This window comes from Medicago sativa, chromosome 4 (assembly GCF_051527215.1).
Source record: "Medicago sativa cultivar Bolivia chromosome 4, Bolivia_mono, whole genome shotgun sequence".
Classification (NCBI taxonomy): Eukaryota; Viridiplantae; Streptophyta; class Magnoliopsida; order Fabales; family Fabaceae; genus Medicago; species Medicago sativa.
This window is the reverse complement of record NC_140752.1, coordinates 6,911,446-6,929,382: the sequence shown is the minus strand read 5'-3', so window position 1 is coordinate 6,929,382 and position 17,937 is coordinate 6,911,446. Positions and strand designations below refer to the sequence as shown.

The 17,937-nt window shown below is 31.8% G+C and overlaps 1 protein-coding gene and 1 long non-coding RNA gene across 4 annotated transcripts; both read right to left on the bottom strand.

Annotated features, from left to right (window-relative positions):
• Positions 1-2,256: 2,256 nt before the first annotated feature.
• Positions 2,257-7,449, bottom strand: LOC146925871 (deSI-like protein At4g17486). Of its 2 annotated transcripts, XR_015033963.1 has the most exons (4): positions 7,078-7,449; positions 6,040-6,327; positions 2,524-4,298; positions 2,257-2,441 (listed from the first exon to the last, which is right to left on the bottom strand). XR_015033963.1 is itself a non-coding variant. In XM_085758298.1 (3 exons), the coding sequence occupies exons 1-3, from the start codon at positions 7,244-7,246 to the stop codon at positions 4,033-4,035; spliced, it is 723 nt and encodes a 240-aa protein (XP_085614424.1). In that variant the 5' UTR covers positions 7,247-7,449; the 3' UTR covers positions 2,257-4,032. The 2 variants fall into 2 exon arrangements, 1 of the variants encoding a protein (XP_085614424.1); XM_085758298.1 differs by having other exon boundaries at positions 2,257-4,298.
• Positions 7,450-12,200: 4,751 nt separating this feature from the next.
• Positions 12,201-15,890, bottom strand: LOC146925870 (uncharacterized). 2 transcript variants are annotated; one of them, XR_015033966.1, is made up of 5 exons: positions 14,672-14,852; positions 14,213-14,571; positions 13,983-14,128; positions 12,987-13,153; positions 12,201-12,436 (listed from the first exon to the last, which is right to left on the bottom strand). It is a non-coding gene; the product is annotated as an uncharacterized LOC146925870 (long non-coding RNA). The 2 variants fall into 2 exon arrangements; XR_015033964.1 differs by having other exon boundaries at positions 14,213-15,890.
• Positions 15,891-17,937: the final 2,047 nt, after the last annotated feature.

Genomic DNA, 17,937 nt, shown 5'->3' with positions numbered 1-17,937 from the left:
CCACACGACTATCATAAATTTTATGATCATATATAATAGAGATAAAATGAGCTCTCTTTTATTTATGCATCATGGTGGGGCTATAAGGGGCAAGGATTATGGGCAAAATTGTATTTTTTATCTCTTCAATATATGTTTGGATCCAGTGATTGACAAAATCATGGTGAGCCACCACGATTTTGACAAAAGTTACGCTTTGAAATTTCATCAAAATTACGGTGCCACAAATTTTTTTTTACTTAAGCTGCGAAGTTTTGCGAAACCAAAAAGAATGCCAAAGTTATGTAGGGGATTGAATTCAAATCTCTATTTTTTTTTTAGCAAAGCGAATTCAAATCTCTTAAAAAATGTCTGTAGCTATAAAAGCTAAAAAGATCAAAACAAAGAGTAACATGGATTCATATCTCTTAAGACTTAAACAATGTCTCAAACTTATGTCTTATGCATGGAAAAAAAATGTGGTGAGAAGAGACTTTTCTAAAGAAAATCAGTCGGATTTTTTTGGAGGAGATTAACATGTGGCTATAAAAGCCAAAAAGATCAAAACATAGAGTAAACATGGATTCTTTCTTGTTTCATTTCATTAGTGACAATTATTGTGAGTCAAAAGTAGTTGTTCTATAACATCTAGCTTTGTTGACCCCAATAGAGCTGAAGGAGGAAAAAGTGCATAGTCCAAATAGTTAAAGTCATTATACCCTAAAAAGAAAATGAACTGCAAGGACACAGACAGAAAATGACAGCACCAATTTTCTTTAGTCCATGTGTTTGGAAATAATAATAGCATTGAGATGTTTTATTGCTATGTATCTAAAAGCATGAGTGCAACAGAACAGAACAGAAGATGAAACAGGGAGATTGTCATTTAATGTTAACCATTTATGACTTGGACAGAATAACAAAACATAATGTCTGTTTGGAAATAGACTCATTTAGTTCATATTCTGTTGTATATATTTAATCTCCATTTTGAACACGATTTAAGCAATTTTTTTTTTAACTGTTGTAGAGTGAGAAAAGTCACAGTTTATAACATATACCAAACATACCACATATAAACCTCTTTGCCAATAATACACTATTACTTTAAAAGTGTATTACTAACATTTTTGTTTCTTACTTTGGATACCAAAAAGATTTAAAAACGATAATAACATGGCTAGAAATTCGGATTTGGATCCTCTCATGCGGAAATGACTAGAAATGGCTAGAAACGATAAAAACGATAATAACATGGCTAGAAATGTCATGCCATTTCTCTCATGTTGGTGCTGCACTAATCTCAACCATTCAATCAATAAACCATTGAATTAGGAAAGGGAGGGATGGCTGGACAAAAAAGGCGGGAGAAGATACAATTCCTAGATAAATGGGGTCTTCAGGGTTCGAACCCCGACCCCTGCATATATTATGCATTGTCCTTGCTAACAGAGCTAAACTTACGATGACATAATAACAAGCTTTTTACTCATTGAATAAGGCATGTTGCATGAATTAGTTAACAATATGAAGTCATTTTACTGAATAAAAAAGAACTGAAGTCTTATTACATATGAAGTTTAAACTTGACCATATATTCTAAATCTCCCTCAAGTGTTTCCATGTAACCTTTGCTGATCTCTACACCTCTAATTTGCTTGTTTACTATAGTGTTATCCAAGATCATATACATACCTCAAACATTATATATTAATGGTCATAATTTTTTTTTTTTTTTTGTCAATGTATATTTTATATGGACAATTTAATTATTGACATAGACAATTATAGCATGATCTCTTCACTTGGAGACAAAATAAAGCCTAAAATACCAGCCTAAGGTGATTCTTTAATTGCTTTTCACCTATTCCTACCATCATCTTAAGTAAATCTAATATACCAAAGTTTCACCCCAAAAAAACTAACATACCAAACCTAAAGCCTACAGGTAACACTTTATATAGGCTAAGTCTATGCAATCAATACTTAGTAGATGTTGCACGTCTAGTGGTTCACTTTCAGCATGAAAAACACGTTTTTTTATTAAACATAATCTAATTTTCAATTACGAAATTAACTTTGTACAAAAAAAAAAAGTACAATATTAACAATTTCAAACACATAATTAAATTTTTTTAAGGCGTTGGTTAAATTGGAAATGATTTTTATTTCTGACATAAAAACTGAAATCACTTGCCTTGATTCTAAATTATTTTCTCTAATTTATTAGATTTTTTGTAAGCAAAATAGAAATTATATTAAATAAAAAGAGAGGGATATAAAGACTGGGGAGATATTAGACATGACCCAAGAATAACCCAAATATGAATACAACGTGATAAAACAATCCAGGTGATATATTTTAATCTATCATAACAAAAATTCACTAATCATAAACGCAATCAAGCGAACCCGCGTACGAGCGCGAAACCAGATTTTAAAAAAATATGACAAGTGAACATCTGCAGAGAACATTTAGAGTTTAAAATATGGCGAATAGATCGACCGCTAACACAGTAACAAAATCCAAATGCCAACAACTACCTGATCAACAACAAGCATAAAAAACTCTTTCGAGCCATACCAGAGTGGAAGTAGACATGACCTCTCGAAACCTGCAAACCTCAACAAATCTGGAATATCAGAGAATAAAAAAATCATACCACCAAACACAACAGTTTCAAACAAACGCGTAAGAACTCAAATCGAGGGATGAGTCCAATACGTCAGTAACCAGACCCTATCAGGATAAAATAACCATACCCTTTCGGTTTTTGAATCACACAACAGACCCTTTTTGGTTTACGAAACAATCCACTGCAAAAAGGTCAAACCCGATCTCATCCAATCTATGAACAACAACAAAATACAACGACAACAACAAAAACATACAACAACACAAAAACAAAGAACAAAGCGGGCCAACAGCTGCCAAACATACAAAGAAGCACAAAAACAAACAACCTCCACAACAACAACAACGAGGCCGTTTTAAAACGGTGACCCGATTCGTAACAGTCTCAAAACCTAGCAGAGGCAAAACTAAGCTTGATAAAAACCTGCAGAGAAAAGAACCTACAACAATCAAATCATCATATCCGCTGGAGGAGGGTTGATTGTGCTGGTACAGAGGTGGTCGTTGGAAGGAACAGTTTGAAAGTTGCAACGTTCACCAGAAAGTCACCGTTAGCTACACAACCCCCAGAAAGATAAACCACCCTGGCGGACAAGGAGGTGGTGTGGAGGACAAAGTCACCGTTAGAATTTAATAAATGTATTATTTCTCATTTCAAGATATTGATGGATGATTGGATAAAGTTGATGAATTTTTGAAACTTTTATTTGAATAAATGAGAAATAGTCTTTTTGTTTTATGAATATAAATAACAAATAGTTCATAGATAAATTATCACTATTTTTTTTGATCAATTATTATAATAACTAAAAATTTAATTTTTAAAGTGAATGAGTGAGATGTATCAAATTTACAAGAGACTATATTATCACTATTTTAACAAATACTATTTTAATAAATCACTGCTTTTGAGGAGGAAAAAAAAAAAAAGAAATAGATTCTATTTCTTTTTCCACTTCTTTCTCCTTTTTGATGTGTAATTTCCTCGTGAACTTTTTCTATTTCTTTTCTTTCCTTTTCTATAATCTACTTAGAGTTAGAGGTGGGCCATTTCTTGATAAAAATAGAAAAAGCAATATGAGTCTACTCACAAGTCACTAACACTTGCCCCCTTTTACTAAATAATTTCTCTTCTTTTTCTCCTGTGATGTCTAATTTCTTTTGAACTTTTCTCATTTAATAGTTAAAGGTGGACCCCATCTCTTGAACAAATTAATAAAGCAATATTAGTCCATGATTCCTTGCTTGTTTTTTGATATCTTTATAAAGTCACTATCTCATTAGATGTAATAAAGAATGAATCATAACAATTTTCAATTAAAAATCCAATATGTTGCCTTTCTTGGTTTGTTGATAGCAACTATTGTAAAATTGGACAAAACAAAAAGAAAATAATAAAAAATTTAAGATTTTAAACATCAAGATGAAGGGGAGGCAATAATCAAAGGTGAAGGTGGAGGACGTCTTGTCCTGCTCCTTCCCCTTCTTAATCCAGAGCTAGAAGAAGCTGGTGAAGATGCTCTCGATGGTGTTGAACTTGAAACATTAACCTTGTTTGGTTCACTTGTTAATGCTTGTTTGAGTTGTTTATCAGCGTCACATTGTTTGTCTTCTATTCTATGATGATGATGTCTAACTTTTGTTGAGTTCAATGTCACGGGAAGAACACAATTGCACATAAATCCTGCAATAATATAAGCAATGTTTATCTCAATAAGGTGATAGATATCTTAATTCCGGAAGTTTAGCATAAAAGTTCACGCAATAAATTAATTATTAGAAGAAAAGTACTTATCTCCTACTTTTATTATACAATTTTTTACTATTCCTATTTTTTTTTTTACAAAGAGTCTAGTTCAAAATACGCCACACATATCAACTGCTAAGAAATGAAAAATTGCAAGTTCAAACCTACGTCACGCATGACAAATGTTCTTGCAATTTTGTACCATATAATTTGTACGTACAAGACACTCTTCCCACATTTTTTTATACATGGGAAATTAAAAATTCTAAACATTTTTTACATCAATCATTTTCACAAAGAATCTACATATGTAATTTTTTTTTTGAAAGAATCCATATATTTAAATGCATATAAAGAACATGCATTGTCAATGACTCAAAACAAGTAATACTATACACTAAATCTAATAAAAGTTTACGATTTTGACACACTACCTTATCTTTATAATTGCATTTTAAAATTAATACAGAAAAGTGAATGCCTTTCTTTAAATTAAATGTAAAACAATTTAACTTTATTAAACATATTAAAAATGAGCTGTATTTCAAAAGTATTTTACGTATTAGGTAGATGACCAATGTCATTTAATTGCGTATACTAGTATACTGACCTAATTCTAAAGTAACTCTCCCACATCATCTATTCACATTTTCTTCAATCATCTACCTAACAAATTCAACGTGTAGCATTAGGCAAATAGTCTCCAATGGTCTTGAGGATTTTGATTAAGAATTAAAAAATTAAAAGCACTCTTTACAATTTTTTTATAAATAAAACAACTCATTTAAATTTAAAATAATACAACCAACAATGGATTGGTCCAAATGGTGAAAGACTTATAATCCTTAAACACGTGATCAGGGGTTTTGGGCTCGTGCGTACAGAAAAGAAAAAAAAAATATGAGTCTCCAACGTAGATTAGTAATTTTTAAACAGCAATAGAAACTTTGTACTATTATCATAGTAACCCAAGAAAAAATACATTTTTTGACAAGTAAAATCGAATAAAAAAAAATTCCAATAAAAAATTTGACTTGATCTTATAAAAATTGCCATCATTATCAACTATAATCTCGCTATCACTACACATTTATAGCAAATGTAAATAACAATAACTTGACCCAAATCTTCTTCACAACGGCTAAATGTTTCAATTTTCAATTTTTGTTTCGTAGATACTAGTAATTTTTTTCTCCAATTTCTTTTCTATAGTTTGTTATTTCAACTTTCCTATTCCGAGAAAAGGGGCTTATATGCCAAAATTCAGCCTAAAATTTATCAAAAGATTGTTTCAACTATGAATTGAATTCAATATTCCTAGTCAAAAAGAAACTCATTAGTCACTTTCACTAACTTGTATTTGTTTTAGTCAACAATTCACACATTCACGCAATCAGAGATATCATAGTCGTTGGATCGAGATTGGTCGAGATTGGTCCGCATATTATAATATTTTGTTTTAAATGAAACACTAACCAATTTGGACCGTCTGATCTCGACCCAAGTGGGCAACAACCTCCGATGTACCATCACCGCTTACATGTTGCTCCCACTTTCACCTAACTAATTATTTCAATTTATTTGTTTCTTGGATTGTAAACCACATGATCAATATCCAAAACAGGAAAAAAAGGAAGAAAAAGCATTGAGTAACAACTAGTAGGAGTGAGATACTTACCAATTCTAGCAAGACGATTAACCCAACTAGGTATAGAATTTCCAGTGAGCTTAACACAAGCATCATTGCAAAAATGGTTACAATTTTTTGTAATGAGATTGTAAGCATTTCCTTTGTACTCAGCAGCAAGTTCTTCCATCACACTTCTCACTTCACCAATTTCCATATCTGTTTTTCCAATCATTACTGTCTTTCTAAATCTGAACCCTTCACATTTCTTTGGTTCTCCTTCAAATATACCGGTTGATGCATACTCATGTGCACCAAATGCATATTCAACACCATGAACTGAAAAACAAATAAAAAATCATCAAAATTAAATCACACAAAAAAGAAAAACCCATTTTTTAATAAAAAAGAATTTTTTTAATAAAAAAGAATAAGACTCGAAATAGAAAATTTAGTCTTTAACAAATATTATATAACACTAATTTATTGCCTCAAAATTTCAAATATCAATCAAATTAGTCTTTCATTAAATAATTTCTATAAAACAAATAAATTTAGTAAGTCATGATTTCGATTTCTAAACGAAATGGACCCTACTAATCTAAGTAATAAAGTCCAACAAAAAATTGTTTCGAGTCAAAATTCAAACTTAGATTTCCAATGATTCACCTTTAGCTAGAATTCATCACCATTTGGTTATCCGGTCTTAAATATAAGTAAAAATTGGTCACAAAAAATCCGATGTATTTGATTCAAATTTTAGAACAAGTACGTCAACTTTCTGTGTATTTGAAATCTTTAAAGATTGCCCCAGACACTCGTTAGCAAGACGTGTATTTGAAATCACTGTGAGTTTGAAAAGTGAATATAATAAAGCTTCAAAATTAAGATTTGCTTAAACAACAATGCACACTGTAATTTCACAAAAATTCACCGTAAATTCAACGTTGAGTAAATTCTACAATTACCACACTTTTAGAAAGAGAGAGAAACTCATCATGAAAATTTTCCACATAGATCCTAGATCTAAAGCAAGTTCGGAAAAATTAAGAATTAAGGTTACTATGTTTTTCTGAGAAAATGACGAACCTTGAACACCAGAATGATAAACACCAAGACCAAACCAGTAAGCATAACCGTTGAATTGTGTCAGATCGTACACGTTAAGATACACCGGCACCGATCCCGATACGACACCGTTTCGTGAAACTTTTCCACATAGTAACATTCTCCGACGATGTTTTTTCTTCTCTTCCATAATTCAACTGCACTATTTCTTCATAATAATGATAACAAAAAGTGCTTTTTTTCTTCAAAATTTCTTCAAAGTTCTTCACTTTTCTCAATTGGGTATCTGAATTTCCAATAAAAAAATGATGGGCATGAAAATTTGAATGTGAAGTTTTTTTTTTGGATTCCACCGGCGGCGGGTTTTGCCGGTGTAAAGTTTTGTGTTATGTTATGTGTAATGTGTTACATCAACATTATAAGTAGTAACTGAATTTATAAATTTAATAATGTAAATTGAATAATAATAACCTTTGATTTGGTGTGAAATTACGGTTTTGTCTCTAAAAATGAGCTGGTGTAAGATGTACTAGGATCTTTGATATTTATTAATTTTTTGAAAAATTTAAATTCAAAAAGGAAACTTTCTTAGGACTAAAAAAGTAACGTTTTGTTGCTAATAATTATGGTGGATGAGTTGGGTGGGGTTTATTTTGTTGTTATTGTTATATGGATTTTGTTTAGTGGAGTTTTGATCTTAAAAGTGAAGATAAGTTAGAGGGTTATGATTGGTTTTTTTGGGGGATTAGAGTGGGTCTAATTTCTAATCATAGGATAATGTGTTTGGTTAGTTAATTACTTATATGTTTTGGGGTTAAAGAATTGAATTAGGATTGTGACAGTGTTAATTTATATGTTTTATATATTTTTTTAGAATCTACCCTTCTACCCAAAGTCAAGTGAAGAAAGAATGAAAAGATTATGACTTTGACCTCAAATTAAGAAAGTAGATAATTAGGTTTCATTTACCATTCCATTGTGTTGTTGCTGTTGTTTGTTATGGGTGATATTAATCATTCATATCATGATAAGACTTTAACCTTACCCTCACGTGGGTATGGTAAATAATGACAAGAACAAATTCTAATATGTGGTTGAGATTGGTGATACCAATTTTTAAACAAAATAAAAAAATAAAATATTCCACAATCAGTTTTGAGGCCATAGAGGTTTTCATATCCTAGTGACCTAGTCCACATCCGATTGGAATCATTTTATTCTATTTCAAAAATTAATTTATAGTATTTCAATTTGAATACAAAAATGAAGACATAATTAATAAGGTTAGCATTCTCTTTTAGATTCTTATATATGTTCATGTTTTTTTTTTTTCATGAATAGGAATTGAATTCGGTTAAACACTTACTTCCATCCGTTGTTAATTATAAGTAAATTTGACTTTTTATATTCATTTAATTAATGATGTATGTGATCTATATTATAAACCACAAACATCATTAATTAAATGAACCTAAAAAGTAAAATTTGTTTATAATTAGAAACGGAGGGAGTATAAACTGCATGTCAACTATTTAAGTTAGACTTCAATGATTCTTATAGTCAAGAGTAAATTACACTCCCCTCCCCTCAAAAATACTTGAATTACACTCCCTTTCCCTCTTATGTTAAAATATACACTTCTCTCCCCTCTTATTCAAAACATTTTAGAAAATATTTCACTCCCCTTCCTTGAGAGAAGCTTGAATTACATTCCTCTCCTCTTTTATGTTAAAATCTACGCTTTAGTCCCTCAATTTTATTTTTATTTCTAATAATCTAACAAAAAAATAATCTAACACTTAAAAGAAAAATAGTATTGCGGGTTCATTTCAATATAATCAAATTTTGAATACATATATTTCTCTATTTTTTATTCACAATTTCATTAACATATAGTTTTAAACCCTATTATAAAATACGAAACAACCCAAAATAAAATTAAAATATGTGAAAAATTACTAAAGTCGATTAAGTATGGTCATTTAAAAGTGAATTTTATACTCTAAATTATAAAATTAATAAGAAAATATTTAAATTTAATTGTTATTGACATTTTAGATTATAAAGAAACGAACTTATATTTTTTAAATGGTGATTCAAAATTAATATATATTATACAAATATTTATTTATGTTAAAATAGATTAAAGTGTAGTCCATATTTAATTATTAAGGGAGGGGGGTTGTAATTCAAGCATCTTATAGGGGAGGGGAGTGTAAATTTTACCTTTCAAGGGAGGGGAGTGAATATTTTAACATAAGAGGGGAGGAGAGTGTAATTCAAACATCTTTAAGGGGAGGGAGTGTAATTTACTCTATAGTCAATGGTATCCTATTATAAGAGAGTATATTGAGTTGGAATTTGACTCCTATGAAATGAATAATTCTCCTTAAGTAAAGTGACTACAAAATGAACTATTAATTTTTTCATTTTATTGACATTTTACTTTAGAGAAACCAAATTTTGAATAGGTTAGACATGTAGTTTTAAAATTGAAACATAGTTTAGTTTTTTTTTTTTTATTTTTTTTTTTATGTTATTGGAGTACAGATTGCTGCCTTCCTCGTATAGTGAGTTAGCCAGGCCCTATTCGTACCCGTTTTTATCATCATTCATCAAACAAAATTAAAAAACATCAATTGACCAATCTATCCCCTCAAAGAATCAATTTTTTGGTAGTGCCCGGGGTTTGAACTCTGACCTTGCATATTTTATACATTGTCTCAACCAACCGAGCTAAGCCCAAAGGAATCAATTGACCTCAAAGAATCAATTGACCAATCTATGAAATTTATCATTTTAAAATCAAATGTTACTAAAATCAAGAATTTAAATTCGTGTAGTTTAACAATGAAATTGTTGCTTGAACTCAAAAAAGTACTACTTTGATCTCTATTATAAGATTTTTTTTTATGTTTATCTAATAAATGATGTATGTAATCTCTATATAAACTAAATACATTATTTATATTATCCAAAAAAAAAAAATACATTATTTATTGAATGATTTAAAAAATGAACTTTCTTTTATAATAGAAATCAGAGGGGTGATAAACAAAGAAGTTGTTAATTTGGGTTGGTCCAATCTATTTGGGCTAATCCTTGAGGTTAATTGACAGGTAGGTTGAATCATCACATTTTTTTGCAAATACTTTCCACACCCCGTAGTACTTTGGATATACACATAAAAAACCTTCTATTTTGTGCCATCTCAGTTTGTTTTTGGAAAATTCTTTCCATACCCCCATAGTATTTTCCACACCCCCGTAGCATTTTGGATATACACAAAAACCTTCTATTTTGTGCTATCTCAAATTTTTTTTTGGGAGGAAAGTTTTCACAAAAAGATTGGAATGTTATCTTATGATTTATGATTAAATGGATACAATTGGCTCCTCGAAAATGTTGATCCAGCTGGTCAGATGTTGCCTCCTCACTCTTGGTATTGGATTTGGAAACTTTATCTTCCGAAAAAGTATAAATTCCTTTTTTGGTTGGCTTATCATAATGTTGTCCCAACTTTATCTCTGTTGAACCACATGAATATAGCTCGTATTGCTATTTGCTCTCGCTACGGCCTCCATAATGAGACCTTCTTCGATTGTATTCGTGACTGTACATCTTCAGTAAGGTTATGTCATCATTTAGGCTTCACTAATGACGATTTTTTCTCTTCTACCGAGGCTCACTAATGGCTTAAAAGGGGTGCTAAGGGTTCTTAGGCTATCAATTTTTTATGTTGGAGTCTAGTGGTCTTGGTGACATCGGAATCTTATGTGTTTGTGAGGAGAAACTTGGTCCTTGCAACAACTTGATTATAACATTATGAACTCGATAAAAAGCATAATAATCAGTTATCCTCCTTCTGCTACTGCTGCTACGACTAGATGGAACAATAATGATATCTCGGGTATAATTCTGAACGTGGATGATAGCTGTCATGGTTCACCTTTTAAAACCGGGTTTGGAGGGGTTCTGCGAAATGACACATGATTATTTCTTGCAGGTTTCGTTGGCTTCATTCCATGTTCGGAGGACATCTTGCTGGCTGAGCTTTCTGCTATCTATCACGGTCTAACCATGGCAAAATATACGGGTTATGTGGAGCTTGCTTGCTATTCTGATTCTCTGGTTTGTAATAATCTTATTAATGATCCCATTGAGAGGTATCATATCTATGTTATCCTTATCCAAGACATAAAACAATTGCTCAATCAAATCAATGTGATGATTTCTCACACTCTTAAAGAGGGGAATCAATATGCATACTTCATGGTAAAGCTAAGAGCTTCTTGTTCTAATGCTCATCTTCTTCTTCATGAGACACATTTGATGGTCTTATCAACCTTCTCAATAGATGCCGATGACATTTTTTTTTTCTCCGGGAGTAGTTAGTCTTTTCTGTTTTTGCTTTTTCTCTCTGTCATTTATCTTTGTAACCAAAAAAATGTGTCATCTATTTTTTAAACTAGCACTCGCCACTATTATTTGTTGTCAATCAAGTTTGTTTAAATGACATCATACACCCTTTGTTTTGTACAAGTAGAGCCAATTATAGAGGTGAGGTGAGTGCAACATGAGTGGAAGTCGGATGTCGTTTACAAAATTGAAGGAGTGTTCGTTGTTTTCTAGACATATATTTCTTCTTTGTAGACTATCTTTATATGTCCTTTTCAATTTGTCTTTGTCATACCTTTTCAAAAAAAGATTTGTCTGCATAATATGAAAATACATTAAAAACTTCAAAGATTTAGAGTTTGTTTGGATTAACTTATCTATTAATTATAAGCAGTCACTACAAAAAAACACGATAATTCCGGCGGCTAAATTTAGCTTATTGCGGCGGTTTTAGCCGCCACTATTACCTAAACTGGCGGTTTCCAAAACTGCCGGAATTTTTGCTGCCACAATGAATAAAATGGCAGTTTAATGCAAACCGCCATGTAGACCGCCAGAATACACGTTGATGAAAACGGCGGCTAGTTTGTTGCGTATAGCGGCAGTTTCAAACGCCATAATGTACAATAGTTCAGCAAAAAAAATTGCGGATAGTGGCAGTTTTAGCCGCCATAATTGTCATTTTATTTTTTTAAAAAAATATGCATAGTGGCAGTTTTAACCGCCGTAATGATCATTTAATTTATAAAAAAAAATTTACTATTACTAATAACAAATACTAGTACCACCAGTTTTAACATTTCACCAAAAATAACAATTACAAGTACTAATATAAATTATTTTTCATACATAGTGTAACATTCATAGTCCAACAAATTATTCTAGTGGCAATAAATTTGAGTTAGTGATGCTGCCAGTCCCTGTCTGTGTTCATCACGCACCATATAAATCTCACACCATAGCCTCACATAGAACCAAAATCCTGCATAATTAGAACAAATCAGCCTGCATGCTATAGCGAAGACGGAGAAAAAACCAAAGTAAAAACAATATAGAATGCTATGACACGTCCAACAACTAAATATTTATGTCTTTAATCTTTATCTTGTGCTATTGTCCTGAAGTAGGTAGGCACGTTGGTAGAGCTAACACTTCCAAAGCAGTTAAGAATGGCAAGGTTAGAAGCTACATGGAAGGATATAGTCAAGAAAGTAACCAAATAACAGCTCTTTTGGAATTGGAAAAGTTAGACTCTGAGATGATTCAGTCATTACACCAAACAGAATTAGATGAAATAATAATAACCATGTTTACAATTAGTTTCTTTTCCTAACTTTGCTATCTTCTAGCCATGAGAGAAAAAACATATTTACGTGTTCCACAAAATCATTATATGTGGGGACAAAAAGAACCTAGGCTGGTTGCAGGAAGTTCATAAAATCATTCACCACTTGTTGCCTTTCAAGTAGAAAACAACATTAATGATGGTTTTCATGTATATATCTAATTTGGTGAACAAAATTAATCAATACCTGGATATCAACAGGAAATCTGTTGACGGTATCTGATAAAGCAGCATCAAACATATCAAATGGACGCCCTTGGAAAAGTTCGTCCAATCTTGATTCCCACCTATCCATTGCTGTAATATGTGAAGCATTAGGGCCATCGACAAGTTCATCCGTCCTCCTACACCAAACTGAAAAAGCAGTAGTATTAGACACTAATTTCTGAAATTTAGAGGACTCATTCAAAACTTTGTATATTTGACATCTGATTAGGGAAATTGATTTTTATTTATGTTGGAGCAGTCATAATCAGCTTAGAAAATGAACTTAGTACATGATGGTATAGAGCATAACCAAATCGAATTGGCTACAAGTTAAATTCCAATTTAGTTATATTGGGTTTTTTCTCTCAGGAACTCTTCTAATGACTCCCGAAAGGCGAAGAGCTATTTGGGCGATATATGGTGGGCGATACATGGAAAGGGTAAACAAACATGCCACAAAATGCTGAAAATTTTGAGATATTCATTCAACTCACATAGCATAGTCTCGTCAAGAGTTACAAGCACTCAAAGTTAACATGCAGCAATCATACTAAAAAGTAAAACAAACAGGTTTGAAGGTAGAGAAAAAAAAATCAATCAATATTGTCTCTTGTTATAAAATAACTGGTATTTTAAGAGGGAAGTATTTCACTTGTAAATTTCAATAAGCATCTACTCCTTAAGTAACTCTATATATGTTATAATAAACAAAAAATTTCATACATGCCCTCTTTCCATGCAGATGGTGCCTTAACTTATAGACAGTGAGCCTAAAATAAAAGTAAAATGCAGACATTTATGCAGGCGAGGAAATCAGACATGGAACTGTATGAAAAATAATTATGGGATTCCTGATATCTCAAGAATAAATAAGCACAAAAAAAGTGTGAGAATGCACATGATAATGATACCATTTTAGAATAGTGTAGGATGCTTTCAACATTGTGCAATTGTATGTGTGTGGGAGAGACCATACCTATGCTGTACTGTGATCCCAATCATAGAGCAATCAACTAACGAAGGAAAAACTGGCGAGGGGATAAACAACTGAGGACAGTAGCGAATACACCTTGAAGCCAACAAAAAACAATCATCTGCTATATCAGGCCGGGCTGTGAATTCCTGCAGCAAAAAGTGTGATAAGACATTCAAATACTATACATAGATCTGGAAGGAAGTGCTAAAGCAAACTCGCCACAATCACACCTGAATACTTGTGAGAAGGCGCGTTGTGTGCCGGAAAAGCGCCTCAATCAAAACAGATATGGAGGATATAGTTGTGAAAAGGCGCATTGTGTGCCGGAAAAGCGCCTCAATCAAAACAAGATCCGGCCAAAGAAACAAGAACATTCAATATAGTTGCAACTCTTACCACTAAATTAAAATCAAAACAGATATGACTATATCAAAATCACAAAACTTGTCCTAAACACCACATAATCACAAATCTATATTAAAATCAAGACACGATTAAGTATTTTGATAAATTCTCTTCAGTGAAACAAACGTGAATTACTTATAGCATCAAATATCACTTTCCATTCTTATCCACCGTCTTTGCCAACCTACTCGAAATTCAAAGAAAATAGCATAATACAACTCAAATCATCATTCAAATTTCATTAACCATAATTAAGAACAGTAACATTAGATAACAAAACTCACCAGCATAACAAATTTATTCCTATGACTTTCCTTATTGAACCTCTCTCAGAACTCAGACCAAAAATCAACAAAAATAAACAGGCAACTCAAATTATAATCAAATCGAACTTCACCACAACCAATTGGTTAGTAAAAGATAAATGATAACACTTATCATTCAAACAATTTTATCATCACTGAAACTTACATGAAAACAAAGAAAGCAGTTGAAGGTCTATCTGGATTGTTTGGGTCCTTAGCAGCTTTTTATGACAGATTCGTGCCAGCATTAAAGCCCCTGCCTTGAAGGTAAAAAAAAAAAGTCAAATGAAAGAAAATCAAACACGCTATCACAAATTCAGATCTAACAAATAAATCGATGAAAATCATGAAACTGAATCCCTTACAATCAGAAGATAAAACTTCACCGGTAACCTCAGTAGAATTAGAATGATCAATTCGAGAGGAAGATACGGCAGCGGATTCGTCTTCTTCTCCGTTCGCTTTCGTCTTCTGCAACGGTCGTTTCTCTTCATTTCGGTAAACCCTATCTCACTCACTCACTACAGCGAGAACGGCGACTAAGAATGAATTACAAAGGGCTTCGAACTATTTCAGTAGAGTTTGCTTTTCATATCTAAGAGAGAATCGGTGAGGGAAAAGAGAAAGGGTTTTAATAGACAAAAATCGGCGGCGGGAGGTGGTTGGATCTGTGAACAGAGAAAGAGAGGTCAAGGGTTTCAGTTTGAGAGAACGGTGGAGAGGTTGATCGGTTGAGAGATGAAAGGGTTTGAGAGGTTGATCTTTTGAGAGATGATAGGGTTTGTGAGAAGGGGGAGTGAGAGTTGAGGGGTTTGTTCAGAGAGAGAAGAAATTGTCAATTTGGAGGGTTTATGAAAAATTTAGGGTAAAAACATTAATAATTAATAATAAAGAATAAATTCAAGAAAAAAACGAGGGAAGAAAAGAGAGGGATAATTTCACTAAAACAAGGGAAGAGGGAAAGTGAAATGTTAAAGTTTGAATACAAAAATAATTTTGAGAATACCGGCGGCTACAACTGCCAGAATGCCCATTATGAATTGTTAAATACAATTTTGTCTATAGGGGCGGGTAAAACTGCCGCAATGTACCGTGCATAGCGGCGTTTTTTAAAACTGCCACAATGTACTGTTTATAGTGGCGGTTTTTGGAACTGCCGTAATAGAACCGCCGCTATTTACCAGTTTTTTTGTAGTGAGTTGTGAGACAATTTAAAAGAACTTATGGAACATTTTATGATATTTTCATAAACTATTTTTAAATTATTTCCAAAATCTCTTTAAAATAGTCTATAAAAACTGCTTATAACCTGTATAGAAAGTTTGACTTTTTTTTTTAAAGAAAAAAGGTTGACTTTTTGTTATTGAAATAACTTATACAGAAACATTTATATGATATACTTGCTATAAACGTTTAAATACACGGTTAATTTTTGGGTCTTAGTTTTTTTTTTTGGTGTTATAACCCTCTGGTTCTCATGGGAAGGACTTCCTTGCTAATACGAATTTCGTCCCAGAGATAATTAAAGTCAGGGAGAAAAAATTTCACCCAAAAAACGGGTCTTAGCTTGTAACCAAAATGTTACTTGATTAATTTCATAGTCATTTTATTTGATTAATTTCATAGTCTTTTTATTTGATAAAATTTTATTGAAGTGATATCATCAAAATGTTTCCTTTGCAAACAACTTTTTTGACCCGTCGTTTATGGAATTCTTGTGTAGGCAATATAAGTCATTACTTGAGCGAAAGTGAGAAAAACTCAATTGCACTATTAATATTTTGGTCGGAGGTTCAATCAGTGACTGGTGGTCGTATAAAACATATATATCGAAAGAAATCAACTTGTAAATGAATCTCAAATATCTTGTAAGATTGGCCTTCGTAGTTATCTTGGTTTACAAAAAATAAAAATAAAATACTTAGTTGCATATGTTAAACCGATCAACCGAGCCGATCCAAACTGAATAGTTTGGTTTGTTTTTTTTTTTTTTTTATTTTTTAAAAAGAGTGAAAATCGAACCAAACCGAACAGATGAAGATTTCATTAGTTCAAAACCATCAACAACAACACCTAATTTCATCATCAAAATCAATAAAAAATTCAAAATAAATAAATTCATTCAAGAAGCCCTCATTATTCCAACACCTAACTTCACCCCGTTTTTACTACCCCACCATCAAACCCCCTAATTCTACCTACACCTTCAAAAATATGATAGTCAAAATTGATAATAAAAAATTGAAGAAAAATATGATAGTCAAAAATAAAAAATTGAAGAAAAGAAAATCAAATACGCTTTCTAGTTACTAGATGCTCATGCTTCCGTGCGACACTATTCAACAACAACAAACAATCTAGAACAAACTTTAAAAATCAACAAATATATTAATATATGAATGTTCATTTGTATTTCGAATTGAACAACAACCCTAAGGCCAAAAATAAGAAAATATTTTCCCAGATTGCGAAAATTTGGGAACAAAAAAGTTTGATAATTTTTTTGAAACAAAACAAAAATTGCTACCTTAAAATCAACAAATGAATCGAAACAATTGAGTTTCAAATGGAGGTGACATTGAAGATGATGATAGGTGAAGGAGGGTGACAAATAGTTGTTTTGCTTTGGTTGTTTGTGTTTGACATTCTACTTTGTTGCTTTTGCTTTGGTTCTAGGAGTAATTTGAATTTTACTCCTGAAATTAGGATTTTAAGAGTAATTTGAATTTTACTCCTGAAATTAGGATTTTAAGTGTTGGATTAAAAGTTTTTTGAATGATTTTATGCATGTTGTGTTTTTGAATGATTAATTATGTGTTGCTGTTGAAGGTGATATAGTGATTAGATGATGGTGATGTTGTCGATGGTTGTTGTTTTTGAAATTTTTTGTGGATTTTTATGAATGTTGACGAATGTGGTGTTAAAGATGATGAAGAAGAAATAGAAGAAGATGAAGAGTTTTATGGATTTTTTTTTGATTTTGGTCCCTCTACGCACTTTATTTTTTTGGTTTTGGTCCCTCTAACTTTCTGACTCAACATCGAGGAACGACACATAAACATTATTTGCAACGTCGATAAAATTTAATTTAATATTCGGTAAATTAATAAACTCTCTAAAATAATAAATTTGTCCGGTCCCGACTTGGGCCAATGTAAAAAATTGAAAAACTCGATAAAATAATAAGATAATAATTTTTTGGAAGATCCCTTTATAATTTTCGGTCCCAAGAAAATCATAAATTA

What these genes read in the sequence shown, in the direction of transcription:
- LOC146925871 (XM_085758298.1), bottom strand. Translation starts at nt 7,246, where the DNA reads ATGGAAGAGAAGAAAAAACATCGTCGGAGAATGTTACTATGTGGAAAA. An exon ending in TTATCATTCTGGTGTTCAAG is followed by an intron (nt 6,328 to 7,077) that starts GTTCGTCATTTT and finishes TTTGTTTTTCAG; the next exon opens with TTCATGGTGTTGAATATGCA. An exon ending in TAATCGTCTTGCTAGAATTG is followed by an intron (nt 4,299 to 6,039) that starts GTAAGTATCTCA and finishes ATATTATTGCAG; the next exon opens with GATTTATGTGCAATTGTGTT.